Consider the following 16,774-nt stretch of genomic DNA (forward strand, 5'->3'; position numbering starts at 1 on the left):
TTTTTTTTTGGTTTGGAATGTATGTAACCAGATTGTAATAGGGAAGAACCAATCTGACTCCATATTAGATCTGTTTCTTCAGCTCTCACCCTGTGCTCTGTTTCCTGGGCTCAGCCATGCTGGTTCTGCACCTTTTGTAAAAGAATGTTGCCTAGAGCCTGAAATAGACAGGACAGCCAATTCTCAAGGCTCTGACCTTTAAGGATATAATACTTTTTATTCACATAGAGATAAAAAGTTGCAGAACAGAAAATAACATTTGTCTTCTTGATGGTTTACAGGGACACCATGACCTGACCTACATGGACACCTACAAGAGCAAAGGATTCCAAAACCAAGAGGTTTGCAATAATCAACCACACCCCCTCCCCTTTTTAGTATAAAAAGGGCCTGAATTCTGACTTGGGGAACATGGTTCTCCAGGACATTAGTCCTCCATCCTCTCGGGCTGCCAGCTTTCCAAAATAAAGTTCTTATTCCTTGCTCCAACACCTCGTCTCCCAATTTATTGGCCTGTCATGAGGCCAGCAGAATATAGCATATTCTTTAGTATTTGAAGAACGAATACCTTTAATTATTCAGATGGGGGCCTGATCCAATATTTAAACTAAACATATACTTTAGTCTTTAAGGAAAAGGGGACTGACTTGCGTGGAGCCCACGATCAGTCAGTCAGTCATCCATCAGCCCAGCATTCACTCAGATAACACTGGTGAGCCTGTCTGGGAGCCTGGGCTCCGGGCGCTCACACACAGGGACCCATTCACAGGCTTTACCGCCCTAAGCCCTCCCATGCTGCAGGCATCACGGCTGGAATTTCCAGGGATCAAAGAGGCGAAGCCACTTACCCTAGCTCCAGGCAGAATATTGACAGGAACATAGCACAAAGGTACTTCTGCCTCAACCACAGCTGTCCTCACGAGCTGAGTGGGGAATTCCATCATGTATTCGATAATACTTTGAGCCTAGGAAGACTTCAGCGCATCTCAGTAGTTAAGTCCTGCATTCACCTCCGGACCAAGCTCCAGAAAGAATCATATTCTTTTATGGTCCCATCACATATTTCTACTTAATGTGAGGCCAGAAGGCATGTTCCTCTTACTGCTCACACAGGGACGGCCCTCCCTCTGTTCTGTCCCTCTTTCTATTAAGTAGCCATGAAAGAAGAGAAGCCCCTCCACAAAGGGTTCCAGCCTCATCCTTTGAAACGGCCCTGGGGGTGTCCTAGATCAGTCTGAAGAATTATCTATCAAATACTTTCTGGTATCGTGGAATAATAGAATGTGACCCTCAGCATCACTGCAGTAAAGAGGCAGATTTTCTAGGCAGCTGTATAAAACCATGGGGAAATAAAAGTATCTTGAAGAGGAAGAGCAAAATGTAAAATCTGAAATATAGCTTTGGTGGGTCACCACTAATATTACCTTGTCCTCTCTCCTAAAGTTATACCAGCTTATCCAGTGTCTCTCTCCAACACTGATCAGATACGTGAAAAGAGCCCTGACAAAATCAAAGACAGAGGCAGTGTCATTAAGATGTAAAGATGTTAAAGGGTCTCACATGACCACGGGTAAAATAATAATAATGTCATTCTACAAAATGACAATGTCAAGGAGACACGTCTAATCTCATCAAGCTACTTGTGTCTTCCTAAGGGAAACATCAGAGGCCTTTATAACACAAGACCAAGTACATGGACAAAAGTAAGACTTACTTGTGTGTGCCAAAGAATTCAGCCATGGGTTATTGCTGTTTGAGGTTGACGGACTCATTATCCATTGCACAATATTTATTGAGCACCTCCTTACTAGGTACCAAAGACTGAGGATACAGTGATGAGCAAGAAAGACAGGGTCACTGCCTCCGTAACTCTTCTAGTCTAGCAAGCAGATAATTGGAACACATCTACCAAAAATAGGTATGATTGTAAACAGTGACAACTGGGATGAAGAGAAGTTAATTTGGAGAGCAGGGAGGGTATACAGAGCTCAGTGATACAGCACGTGCTTAGCATCCACAAAGTCCTGGGTTCAATCCCCAGTACCTCCATTAAATAAATAAATAAACCTAATTACATCTCCCCCTAACAAAAAAAAAAAAAAAGAAAGAAAAGAAAAGAAAGAAAAAGAAAAGTTAAATTTGTTGTGAGGATAAGTAAGAGCGACCCTGATGTTTGAATACTGACTCTGAAAAGTGATGTATGATTAGCACCACCAATCCTATTGTGGATTCGGTCGCTTCCCACGCCTTGCAATTAAGAAGGCTTTAGTGTTTGAAGCATTTTTACATCATCCTGTTACAAGTGCAGAGCAGTGCAGAAATGGAGCTGTGCATAAGCTAGTATACATAACGAGGCAGGATGCAAGGGAACACGAGGCAGTTTGGTTTGACAGGAGCTTCAGCAGAAGGAAGTAGGGGAATAGAGTGAAGGCTGGAAAGGGGAGGAGGGGCCGGGTAGAGAGGCCTCCATCACCAGGCCAGGTCTCCAGACTTTTTCAACAGGGAGAAGGGAGCTTCAAAAGAGCTGAGGATGGGAGTTTGAGGAGGTGGGGGTCTCTGGGAGACTATGGGGCAAATACATAAGTAAGGGAGAAAATGGTGCTTACGAATTTCACTGAAGGGACTATCACAACAATTAGTCACTAAGGGTGTGGATTACCAATGCGTCAATGGAGTTGGAATAAAGAGCCAAGTATAGGCTAGATTGAGGAGGAAGAATTTTTGAGTCTGACTAGACACAAAAGACAGATTTTGGAGAATTCAAATCCAAGATTCCAAAGGGAAGGATCGGGCTATTAGCATAAAGTAGGATGAACATTAATGAGTCTGATTCTGAAACTGCTGAATTTCAGGCGCTAGTGGCATGTCCAGGTGAAGCTTATGAGAAAGGACATGACTAGAAATACAGCTTTGTCAGCCTCTCAGCAGGGGCTACCGACTTTGGAAGGGTCGGCAAATCGGAGAGCAGGGGTGGAGAAGGTTACTGCAGGATCTCAAGAGAGCCTTAAACTTGGTGGTGGTGACGTGACGTCAGGGACAGCAGGAAAAGAGCAACAGAGGAGTCAGGGAAGGAGGGCCACAGAGAAGAATGGCAACCAAGGGAACAGGATGAAAAAGTAATCAGGGAAGTGAAGTCCTGGGGAGAGACTGAGGGGTCCAAGGAATAAGAACAGGGTCCATGGAATCCAACGATCCAAGGAGTGGGAACCAGATTGAGAAGTTGGTGGGGAGGTGCCACTGTTTGCTAATTACTAATCACGTTTCTAGGATCAGAGCCACGTCTCAGTAGTAATGATTGTTGCCACATGCCAGCCACCTCTGGATACACCTCTATCCTCTTCAAGAGAAGAGTCTAGATGACTTCTTTTATCTTATCTTTTATATATATATTCATATATATATATATATATAAAACTCTAGCAAATATAAGCATTAAAAAACAGTGCAGATTTATATTTTTCACTACTTAATGTGGGATTACATGGGGAAGGTATCAGGTCACACTCATCATCATTTCCTTCCAACAGACAAAAAAGCTAAATCACCTGGGGATATTCAGACCACTCATCAAATCAGTACAATGGCTAACGGAGGACAGGAATCCACACTGCTATTGAGTCTTATCCTCTACTCGCTTACCCTGGACCATACACCCGTGTCGGGTTAGGATGGCGTTCCAAATAACTTTTCAGGACGTAATTGATCCACTTCATTAAAGAAGTTTTTCTTTAATCGTATCTCATTGCATGGGCTAATACTTTGTAAGAACACAGCAAATTAGTATTATATCAAGTTAATATCATAATGTCTATCACACTGTTCAATAAGTCTTGGCAATGTCGAATTAAGAAGCCAGTTAAGGAATTATGGACTTACGTACCTGTGGTATCCATCTGGAAGACACAAAGCTGGTCACTTCTATTACAGACAAGCCAGTTTGGGAAAGTAGATTGATAAATTCAATTTTTATATCTGTAGGAACTATAACCTAGGAAAACATTAAAAGAAGGTTTTATAAGTAATTTGCATAAGGTCTACTGAAGCACAAATAGAAAATTAATTCCTACTTGAAACCAAATACTCTTTAAGATTTATAAATTCAAGTAGCAACTGAGAACAAATATAATCATCTAATATGTGAACGCCATAGACGTCTCTAGAATCTTAATAAATACTAATATTTAGATTTAGCATTTTAAATGAACTATGTAAAACAAGTATCAAACTACCTTTTCATTCTGCAACCCATCCCGAGGTCCAACTTCTACTATTTTAACATACTCAGGAAGTCCAGATAACTGGCACGATTCCTGAAATGGAAAACACAAGGCAAGAAAAATAGATGACTGTTAAATCATCAAACTGGCTTATCTGAAAACTCAAACAATTTCATGTTGTCGGACTAAGTCCTCAGCCTAGAAAGTTAAGAAAGGCAAGAAATCAATACAATGACGTAATCCAGACATCAAGTTTACGTTACAAGCAACGTGAGGTCATCTTTCTCTTACAACCCAATCATATTCAGTCTAATGATGATCAGAATCCAAAACATAAATTTTTATTAATTAATAGAACCGTGGAGAAGGTGCCTCACTCAGAGTCGAAAGAACCCATTTGTTGAGTCATTCTGCCTGTGATGATAAACTCACCATGGTTATTAGAATTCAAAAGATCAGATCTTTGTATTCACAGGCTTCTACCAAGCACAGTCACACAGATGCCACACTCCATGCCCTGAAATTGCCGAGTGTGAATCCAGTTTCCTGGCATGTCCTAGGGAAGATGTGTCATTTCTTTCTTTCTTGTGCTACACGGCAAAACCAACACCTATATACAGCTTCCTAAAGGACAGATGCCCTCGTGCTGTAGGACCTAATTCTTGAACTCCCTGAGAAGAGCCTGGTTCCAGCCCAGTGGAACATACTGTTCTATCTTCTGCCAAATCTGAAATCACAGAGGGTATGAACTCTGGAACTTCTGTCCCTGAAATAAGTACCATGGACACACCATCTTTAGAAGGACACTAGGTTAAAACAAGAAAAGCAGACACTGACGTTCTCAACTTCACATTGCAGTTAAAATTAGAAGGAGGCTCCATCATTTCAGACTGGACAAACAAAACCTCCAGGTATCTCTGAGCCCAGTGAGATGTGGATAACCGATCATCAAAGTCTTCAAATGGAAAGCTGATGGGATTGACCTAGATCAGCAGGAACTATACTTTCAAGGTGCTTTTTTTTTTTTTTTTTTTTTTTTTTTTGTCTTGCCTTCCATAAGGGATGATGAACTTGGGCTAACCAGTTCGTGTAGTCTCACTGTCCTCGTAACAATCACGGGCATATAGTGATAAAGTGCTGTTTTGGATTCAGGACCCAGGTTGATTCCATCACACAGAGAAATGATCCTTGGCCCTTTTAGGGTCCAGAGCTGTTATTTAGTTTTCAGAGCATTCTGTGCTGACGAACTCAGCAAAAGGAATCCAGATGGTCCCTGTTACAGTGTTTACACACCACCCTCCCCAATTTCCATGAAATCGGACAATTCAATAAGCAGAAATTAACCAAGGAGAAACAGAATTTCTCCTTCCAGCATCTCCTCAACAGGCTGTGATACATGTGGTCGGGAGGGTGGAGGGCTGAGCGGGGATGCACAGGGTTCCTCAGCTTGAGGCTCAGTTTTGGATGATAATCACGAAATCATGCCTCGTTTACAGGACGGACATCATTTCAACCTGGCAATAAAGGACCAGAATGGCAGGGGAAGGTAGAGAACATCAGACATGCTCATTCCTTTTTCTTCTTTCCTCCAGTCCTAAAACTGCAGGAGTGAAAAAACCAACAACAAAACGAGGCAATCTTAAACCATAAGGTCTCAATATCGTGGATTATTTCCTGTAAGTGCCTTTTCAACAGCAATTAGTCTGGGGCATCCATGGATGAAGAATACTGCTTTATTAAACAGCAATATTTCACCCCGTCTAATAAAATAAAACTAGTGTTTTTTTAAAGGTGATGACAATACCCTGAGTACAATGAAAGATCCTGGGACCTCAGTCTGCATGACTGCTGTAGCTAGCAGAAGTGACAAGCAAAGAAATTACAGCATAAACCCCCACCAACTTACGGCCATTTCAGTCAAAGCAGAATATGTGCTCACTGGATAATATTTTAGATTTCTTCTTGAATCTAATGCTACTCTTTTGTCTTTTTAGACACGGGTATGTATCCCCTCTACCCAAACACCAGAGAAATCAGAAGAAAGTTAAAACGTGTTCAGTAAATTCCAAGAGTAACAATTTCCCCTTTTCAACGCCGTATAAATAAATAAACAATAGAGTCAAGAGAGACTTGTTGAGTGTTTGTGACATAAGAGCCCTCTCTTGGTATCTTTAGTCTCTTTCTGGGCATTACTCTGTACTGACTTTTCTAAGCAGCTCAGCTTTACGTAAATAATGCAATGCTCGCTGCACAAATCCACCCACATGTACAGGCACATAGAATTCAGTGACTCTTCCCCCACCTCATGCCTCTCCTCAGACAGTCCCCTACCACATGCTGTCTGCTCCAAACTCTCTTACCATCTCCATCTAATTGGTATATTTATCGCGGGTTCTACTTTGGCGTATACCCAATACCCAGCCCTAGCCTGTGCTAAATAATTACTTGGGGATTGTATTACTGAATCTCTTCCATCATTGGCTTCATTAAAATTGTCACCTTTTCCCACCCAGTCTATTGCTCTAGCTCCCTCAAATATTCTCCCTAATCCTGGTTTTCCGTGACCCAAATCGTTCAGCCCACTACACTTCTTTAGTAGCAAGCATTACTTACCCCATCCCCCTCACCTCCCAACTCAGCCAATCAGAGTTCTTAGGATTCACCTGGCTTCCTCCCATAAGGTTGGCCAAATTTCTTCCTTCTATACTCCCAGTAACTATGGGACGGAGGAAAGAGAAATTTCTGCCCACATAAGACTCATCTTAGTGCTGTTATTCACAATGGGTGGACCTGAGGCTGACCACTGGGTGGCCAAGGAAGTCCTCCCTCCCTGAGGAAAGTCACCACTACCAGGGCATCATTCAGCCTTCCCGGAAACCAGACGGTAACCATCTTCTCAGTTCCTCATCATTATCAGGCAATAAAGCAGAAGACCATCTGTTGCTCAGTTGACTAGAAAATCTGGCCAATCTGTTCATTACCAATCCCCTTGGACTTCCCTCAAATTCCTTTAGCCACCTGAAAAGCCCTCATTCTTCCCTCTTCCAAAAGTCATGTCTTTCTCAGCATCCCACCTTCATCCACAAAATTGTCAGAACCCATGGGGTATTACCCCACACGCTAGCTAGTAAGGAACACTGCCACTGTTTCCTGGAAGCAGGTGGAAGATATGCGACTCTTGAATCAGAGACCTTTTCACCTTCACAGCAGTAGCCGGACCACCACCATTTGCTTGCATCAAATTCCCTGAGCCTTGCAGGAGCTGTGCTTGGGGAACCTGAGCCTGTCATAATGGGCAGTAAGCATGCCGGCCCTTTGCTCCAGGAAGACACACTACCTCTAATACCCACGGCTGCTGGCTACACAAACATCTTGAGAAGGTACTTCCAAAGGGAGCTAATAAGACACGCAGACATGTGAGAGAGCCACGAAGAGCTGTTTCTCCAAACTGTTGTTGTCCGCAATCAAAACTCTTCCTCATTATCCAAGATTCAACTGACAATCTACTCAAGAAAGACTTTTCTGACCTCCCCATCTAGAATTAAGTACAGTGGATCCCTGAACAACACGGCAGTTAAGGGCACTAGCCCTCCATGCAGTCAAAAATGTGTGTATAACATACAGCTGGCCTCCCGTGTATATGCAGTTCCCTCCTATCACAGTTCTTCCCTAGCTGTGGTTCTCCACCTGCGGATTCAGCCAACTGCACATCACATCCGGCAGGACTGTATATTTACTACTGGAAAAAAATCCACGTGTAAGTGGACTCGGGCAGTTCAAACCTGTGTTGCTCAAGGGTCAACCGTCATTTCATTTCTATGGCCCCATAACATCTGTAGAGATTTTTAAAATATATCTGTAATTCCTTCTTTGCCAATTTCCCATTTTTGATTATAAACCTTCAGAATGGACACATAGTAAGCACTTGACTAACACTGTTATGAATGAATGAATGAATTCACATCTAAAATTTACAGAAGTAATGTTGACCTTTCCTCTATAAAACACATATTAGCCAGCATTATTATAGTTACTGAATATATGGAAATGAGCCAAGCAAACAGAAATCTCTAGCCGTAACAAGTTTACAGTTTAGTAAATCTAAACACAGGGATCTCCGGGCGGCCTTCTGAGAGTGGGGGCAGTGAGGGGTTGGCATTTTTCTTACACACTGAGTATATGAGAGTTGACGAATGACTTGTATTTTAAGTTCCAAGGAATTGCATTTTTAAAAAGTAGTCTGTTTCTGTTTTGTAGATGAGTTCATAATGTCCTTTTTTCCCTTTCCTTTTTTTTTAGATTCCACATAAGAGTGATATCATGTGGCATTTTTCTTTCTCTTTCTGGCTGACTTCACTTAGAATGACGATCTCGCAGACTTAGTAAACACTCTTATGGTTACCGGGGAAAGGGAGTGGGAATGGATAAATTTGGGAGTTTGAGATTTGCAAGTGTTAAAAGTAGTCTGCAGAAATGGGCACCACCATCTTTAAACAGGTCTATGGTCTCAATTTATTTTTATGGCATTAAAAGGCCCGTCACTGAGCTCCTTGTATCCTGTGTAACGTGGAGTAGTGTGTGATTCTAGTGAAAACACAAAAGCTGTATTATCCAGAGTGAGGGTTTCAAAAAGCCACGTTATAGGGGCTGAGTGTGTGCCCGCATTTGGCATCAAATTTCTAATGGTTCACTTCCATAGAAGAGCAGCAAAAGCAACACGATCTTGCATTTATACGTCGCTTTATTATTGCAAAGCACTTTTCTATCTACGTTTCATCTGCGAAGCTACTCTGTGAGGCAGGCAGCCTGAAAGAGGAATTAAATGACTTTCTAAGGTTACCCAGCTACGTCCCCCGGCTCCTGTTTTCATTTTCTTTAGGATGAGATTAAATACATCACCAACTATTGAGCTTTGGTTGAAAAAACAAATAATGAACCATTCTTTTAGGCAAAACATAAATGGACTCCTTCAACTCACATTTTTCAATTTTACATAAAATTAAATGGAAGGTGTATTTTGATGGGAATTTCTCTGAAATCGTTAAGGAACACGTGTGTGTGTGTGTGTGTGTGTGTGTGTATGTTACTATATTATATGTGTTTTATATATACTATATCACACATATATATATAATTTCCCAAGAGTCATAATGGGTGCTTTCTATATACACAATTGACCCTCCTGGTGGTGACATATATGATTATTTATTATTCAGTCTACAAACACTTTTCTTCCCCTAGGAAAATGACACGATCCACAGTAGAAATTTCTAGACAGAATCTTTTATGTTCTACTCACCTCATTTCTTGAGGAGTAATTCTATGTGCAAATAAAATCTTTATGGATATTGAAATATCTTGTTTCATAGCCAGTATTCCCCTGGAAAATGGCTACCATGGCCAAACCAAATGTTCCCACTACACAGAGGAAAAGTCTGAATCAGGAAATTGCATGATTTGCTTTTGAAATTAAACTGGACTTTTTAAGGGGGCACGGGACGTCCATTTTTCTGAAAGAATCTAACTCTGCCATCTCATCTGAAATATGCACATTTTCCAGTAAAGTCTCCACACTGTGCTATTTGTTATTTCCTAGAGTATTAATTTCTCTTTTAACCAAACAGAGTTGGAAACACATAATGCACTGATGGAGTGGATGTTCACCGGAACCTTGGTTCTCTGGAGCAATCTAAAGATGGTTCTCTCTCTGGTGCCTTTCTGGGATGAAGGGCTGAATCAGCAAAGCTGATATTTGGAACATTTCTTTCGGAATATTCATGCCCCAACGTTGATTCAAAGGCAATCCTGGGCAGTTTAAGAAGAACTGATTTGTGGCCAAGTGAAAATAAGTTTGTAATATACAACTAAGCCATCTTAAACTCCTTGAACAACACATCATACTTTACTGAATCAAAAGGTAAAGGAAGGTGTCCACTTCACCTTTCAGCAATTTTGCACATCCAGAAGGGTAATGTGCACTACTGTGTTCCCAGCTGCATTCAGTCAGCATTTTAACTGAGATTAACATCAAGTTCTAAAATGTGAACACTCCTCTGTACGTATGTGTCGTAATAATCTGTTCTTGGCACTGGATGGAAAATTAGTGCTGGGTGTCCATGTAGAAATACAGCATGCTTAAATATGAATTCCCTCTGGAAATCTATAAATTTTATGAACACTTAGATGAATCCAGAGGAGTCACACAAAAAGCATAAGAATATTATAAAAGGATCATCTATCCTATATGGCAGATTGAAATGTATTTATTGAAATAAAAAAAATAAGGCTCTTAACATCTGCACCACATAAAGCCACTTCCCAGCTAAATAAGTCCCACTTTTAAAGGTGTCTTGAAGTAATAAATGCATACATATATATTTCATAATTATCCGTTAATTATTCTTTTAACACAAGAACATAGCTGCATTTAAAGAAAATAGTGTATGAGGACTGAAAATAGAGAATGCTGAAACAGATAATGTGAACAGTTTAGGAAATGAATATGGTGATAAAATAATAGAAACAAAATGAAAGTAAGACGAAGCACATATAAGGAGAAACAAATAGAAGAATTCAAGAACAGTAACTTTTAATGGAAGAATTTAATAAACTAACCAGCAGAGGCATCAACAAAAACATAGAAGTTCAAAACAGAACAACTTCAACGCACTGACAGAGCATGCACAGTTACGTTTCTTTAAATGGTGGCTGTAACTGACATTATTGAGTTTCAAGAAATGAAATTATTTATTCCTGCATTCAAGGCAACTTAAGAATAAAAACAAAATAAACTTGATGGAAAAGTCCGCCAACCAGATCTATAAATTTTTCATTACTATTATCAGTGTTACTGTATTAAAGTGTAGGATAGTAATGAAAGTGTTAATTAGAAAATCACGAGAAAAAGTTTGACTTGAAATATTTTATATATGAAAAGTTTCCTTTTCCTCAGGGTCTTCACGAATAACATTTTTATGAAACCGCTAAGATTGTTTTGCTTTCCATAAACACAGAAGCAGTCAAATTGATTGAAAATATGTGTATATATATTTGGGAAGGCTAAATCTCCCAGGATAAAATGTGATATATAATATGCCAAGTTCCATCACGGAAATATTTTTAGAATAAATTTCTGAAAAGAGTGGTTTAAAATAGAAAATGCCACTAACTATATTAAGCTAGTTATACAGGCAGCATGACCTTATAACCACAAAGTTTAAAAAACTATTGGGATGTATAAATTTGTCAGAGTTTTAGAGTTTATACTCGCAAATGTTACAGCAGTGCTTTTGCTGGAGAAGCCTGGCTTATTATTTGGTTAAGAAGACACAATTCATTGCTTTAAATTCTTAAGTGGGGTTGTTATTACTGACAAAAAAGCAATACATGACTTTTTAGTTATGCTATGTTGGTTGTATAACAATAGCAAATGGGAAAATCACATCATAGATGTGTTGAGTTTTCAGCTTTATAATAGTCTTCTTTGAAGTTCAATAATGCTATTCAGCCATCCACCCAATCCATTCAAACTCCAAATAAAAATGTTCAGATCTTAATGAAGCCTCTCCATCAAAAGACTCCTTTATGTAATGTGCATTTTCTGATTGGCAAAAATCAGTCAAAATGCCTGAGCACTGGCATGGTTATACACATTAGTACCAAAACAGATTACCTAATTAATAAATGATGGTCCCTCACACCTCACCGCGTGTAAAGGGTTTTCGATATCTGTTACAAATGAACTGATGTGCGCTAAAGATGGCAGAATAAGAGGTTGATGAAATGGTGCCGAAGGCTAGCGAGGTTAGGTGAAGTCTGCACCACTGGAAATGCTGACTTCTGTTATGCATGGGGGTGTGCTGCTGCGGTGTGCTGCTCAGATACCCCTTCCAGGACTGAGATGTTCCAGAAGCTAGAGGTTGGGCAGCTGTTGGCATCTCCCTGAACCCTTCCTCAGGAATTGCCCTCAGCTAAAGAAAGCCACCTTACCCCAAGTCATGTCCCATCCCGGTGATCACCCAATGAGTGGCTGATGGAGTGGCATAAAAGCCCAGCTCCTTTTCCCCAGGGAGGACAACTCAGCCTAGGAGAGGCCTGGGGGACTGACGGAGGCCTCTGGGGATGACCACATCACAGCCCGCTTCTCCCTCTGCTGGTCCCACCTCCCTCCCTTCCCCAGAGGTACTGAATCAAGGCCACAACCTCCTGCACACAAATCTGCATCTGAGACTTTGTCTCCTGGGAACCAGACCTAAGGAAGCTGGGGCCAGAAGTCAACTGAGGAAGCAGTCTCTAAAATGGGATTCGGGAGCTAGGTCATTTGCTGGTGATTTTTCAGCTGATTCTCATCCTTGGAAATAGCTGAGGACGCTACCACTCCCTGGAAACCTGCAGCCATGTTTAGATTATTCAAAGATGTACTGGTTCCCAGTGCGGGTAGTTTTGCCCCACCAGGGGTATGTGGCCATGTCTGGAGACATTTTTGGTTGTCACAACCACTGGCACTGCTGGAATCTAGCTGGAAGAGATCAGGAATACCACTAGACCTGTTACAGTGCACAGGACAGGCCTCCAGAACGGAGTTATGCCACCCAAAACGTCTCGAGGTTCAGGCACGCTGAAAAATACAATTGAAATGAACCAAGGAGGCAGGTATGAGTTAGCCGAGGTTCATCACCTCTGCAGAAATCCCCTTGCCTGGTGTACATATCTGACCCATTTTCAGACCGAAAAACCAAATACCTAGAAAAAGCTGATTCCCACGAGGAAGTTTCCAAGGGACCTGCAGTCAATCACTTGAGTAAGACTACACTGTGCAAAGGGGATACCAAACATTCCAGCCTCCTGGACACAAGGTCCCAGTTGACATTAATACTTGGGGTGCAAAGTGTCATTACACCCCTTGTTAGCATGGAGAGTAGGAGGGCCACATAATAAACGGAGCCCTGGAGCCCTACATCCCTATGGTCATTTTCCAGTCCCTGAACGTATCTTTGGAACAGACATATCTGACAGCCAGATCATCCTGGACCACACACTCATTCTTTGACCTATAATACAAGGCCTATCCTGGAGCTAGTTTTTTTGTCACATCGTGGGGGCAAGTGGAGGCTTCTGAGACTGTTCATTCCTCCCACTCAGCCAAGACAGGAAGGAAGGAAGGAAGGGATGGAGGGAGGGAGGGGGAAAAAAGAGAAGAAAAGAAAAGGAAAAAAAGAGGAAAAAAAAAGAAAAGTGAAAACAAAAGAAGAAAAGGAAAGGAACAGAAAGAAACAACAAAAAAAAGACGCAAAAGGCAATTTTGGGAGAACTAGGAAAACCGGCAGAGATTTTTGCCATCCTCAAGTACTTAGGTACTTGGATGCAGGCATGATGACCCCATCATAAACCCATTTTTTTTTCAGTTTTATTGAGTTTGAACGGACAAAATTTTAAGACATTTAAAGTATACACTGTGATGTTTGATATATGTACACATGGTGAAAGGATTTCCCCCATCAAGTTAAGTAACACATGCATCACCTCTCATTTTTTTTTTTTTTTGGTAGGAATATTTAAGTCCTACCCTCTTAGCAAATTTCCATTACATAACACAGCGATATCAACTACAGTCACCATGTCATCCATTACACATGAGATCTTCAGACTGGATTCATCTTATAACTGAACGTTCGTACCCTTTACTGACCCCCTATTCTCCCCACCCTCTAGTCCCTGGCCACCACTTTTCTGCTCTCTGATAAATCCATGTTAATCACCAGTACAACCTCTACCAAATTCGAAAGATGTTAAGATTTTGAAGGTTGACAGTGGACTATCAAACTCAATCCCAATGGTAGTGTCTGTGCCGGCAGGTGGTATCTTTACGAAAACAAATTAACTCTGCCTCAGGTACAGGCATGTAGCCACTGATCGAGAGAGTCCATTCTTTTCTATACCTTAACGGGAAGGAAAACGTACACAATTCCCACTGTTTAGGACAAACAACATCACACATTCACAGGATTTTCCCAGGGCTACAGTAACTCTCCCACCATCCACCATAATGTTTCAAGGGATCTGAAATATCTGGACTTTCTGCAGAACATCACACTGATCCACCACATCAAAGAACAGTTCACCAAAATTCTAATGAGATGAAAAGCTACTCAATGAATGTGACTTAAGAAATTATAAAAGTGATTCAGGGGACTTTGGGGTCATGTTTTTAATGCAGACATCTAAAAACAAACAAAACAAAGTAAAAATGATCGCTGAATACTCCATACACAATTCAAAGTACCAAACAGTCTGATGAACACCACAGCCAAGCCACCTCTGTAGGACACTGTGTTGGCCAAAATGTCAAGCATGAATACGACCACTCCTCCATTTCAGACTCAGGGCGGACAAACAGGAATCAAACATGGCGGTCTCTCACCGTGAGTCCAAGTATGGGGGACTGGCTCCACAGCACAGCCACCTCCTCCAGGATCTCCTCCCCAGGTACACAGATCAGTTAGATACGACTATCCAGGGAGGTACCACTATCTAAGGATCTCTAAGGATCCACTATCATCAATGACTGAACCTAGCACCCAAGACAAAAATCCAGCCTTCACTGACTCCTCTATAAAACGGAGCTTATGATAGTTACACAGAGCGTGGGCAAAGATAAGCATAGTGCTGTACACACAATAGCCATGAGGCAAATCAGAGGTGCTGGTAATCATTGTTCTGTTCATTTATTCATTCACTTAGTTCTGACCGGACACAACATATGCAAGACCATATGCTAGAACTCGGTCAAAGAAAAGAAAGCCCATTTTGGTACACAGATCAATTTTAAAGAGTTATTCTACTGAAAACATTCCCAAAATAAAGCCTCAGTTCCTCGAGTAGCTTTGTTTCTAACACCATTATGGAAGTAAATCTTAGACGTCTCCTAAAAAATGAAGGTGTAGTCAAGACATGGAAGCAACCTAAATGTCCATCAGATGGCCAGATGACTGGATAAAGATGATGTGGTATATATGCAATGGAGTACTACTCAGCCATAAAAAAAGAATGACACAATGTCATTTGAAGCAACATGGATGGACCTGGAGATCATCATACTAAGTGAAGCCAGCCAGAAAGAGAAAGAAAAATACCATATGATATCACTTATACATGGAATCTTAAAAAAAAAAAAAAAGACACGAACTTATTTACAAAACTGAAACAGACTCACAGATACAGAAGACAAACTTATAGTTACCAGAGGGGAAAGGGGGAAGATAGTGGGATAAACTGGGAGTTTGAGACTTGCAGATACTAACTACTATATATAAAATAGATAAACAACAAGTTTCTTCTGTACAGCACAGGGAACTATACTCAATATCTTGTAATAGCCTATAATGAAAATGAATATGAAAAGGAATATATTTACATGTATATATATAACTGAATCACTATGCTGTACATCAGAAATTAACACAACATTGTAAGTCAACTATACGTCAATACAAAAAGCAAAGAGAAAAAAACTACAAAAAATGATGGTGTACACATATGTACATGTATAACTGAATCGCTTTGCCATACACACAAAACTAACATTGTAAACGGACTACAGTTCAATAAAAAATAAGAATTTAAAAAAAAAAATGAAAGCACGGTAAGTCAGCCAACGTGGTGGCGAAAAAATCCTGGAGACAAACCACTGGGCTCTCCCATGTTCTGATGCTCAGAACTGAGAAAATCACTTAATTACTCGTCCTCATTCTCCTCTGTTTAAAGTGGGAATTTGACTCTTTTCTGAGTATTTTTGTTTGTTTTTTGTTTTTGTTTAGTTTTTTTGTGAAGATTAAATAAGACTGAAAATAGAAAGCATTTATGTAGCACAGTGCTTGACCAATGTTTACCTTCTGCCTTTCTTCAGGCTCCCCTGAAGACATGAGAAGCATTTTCTAATACTCTGAAAGCAGGCTAGCTTAAAAGTTTCCCATTTATCATTTTACAATGTACCTACTTGTCTAAAATGTACAATGAAAGGAATTATTGTTGATAGCTGATTACCTGACATAATCAGAATAATCCCTGGAAATTATTCAAGGTCTTTCAGCGAGGAGCTCAAAATACTTAAGAGACATTAGCCCACTTTGGAGCCTGCCAACAATTTTATCCCCTTCCAGAGCCGACACCCCCGACTCCACCCATCCTGTTCCACTTGGCACTGTCAACCTCAGTTTGGACCTTTAAGAGGCAACAGAGAGGTACTCACTTCATCAGGAGAGTAAATAAGAGCTCATATTCAAACCTGGCAGCCTGGTGCTATAAATGAGCGTGGCGGTCACAGCTATTTACTTGTTGGAAATGTTTTTATGGAAAAAATATGAATGTAAAAGGCAAATTAAATACAGTAATAATTCTGATTGGCATCACAGGCTGAGAGAGCAGAGTACCAGAAACAGCCCTCCCTCTCCTCTTCACAAGCAAGATCTTAATTTCTTCTTTCACCCCAGGGAGACTCCTTTCAAATTCCAAGAGTAGTTTGGGGTTATAGAAGATCTACATTTTTTTTTTAACATAGA

General features: G+C 40.7%; 1 protein-coding gene across 3 annotated transcripts in view; it reads right to left on the bottom strand.

The window, feature by feature from the left end:
- HMGCLL1 (3-hydroxymethyl-3-methylglutaryl-CoA lyase like 1) overlaps positions 1 to 16,774 on the bottom strand; it is a 122,745-nt gene that overhangs the window by 87,317 nt on the left and 18,654 nt on the right. For all 3 annotated transcript variants that reach the window (XR_004313670.1, XM_032463316.1, XM_032463317.1), the window contains exons 2-3: positions 4,230 to 4,310; positions 3,881 to 3,988 (exon numbers count right to left, since the gene is read on the bottom strand). Coding sequence is in view for 2 of the 3 variants with exons in the window: in XM_032463316.1 (XP_032319207.1) it covers positions 3,881 to 3,988; positions 4,230 to 4,310 (189 nt within the window). In the remaining variant the exon portion in view is untranslated. The remainder of the gene's footprint in view (positions 1 to 3,880; positions 3,989 to 4,229; positions 4,311 to 16,774) is intronic.

This window comes from Camelus ferus, chromosome 20, assembly GCF_009834535.1.
Source record: "Camelus ferus isolate YT-003-E chromosome 20, BCGSAC_Cfer_1.0, whole genome shotgun sequence".
Taxonomy (NCBI): Eukaryota; Metazoa; Chordata; class Mammalia; order Artiodactyla; family Camelidae; genus Camelus; species Camelus ferus.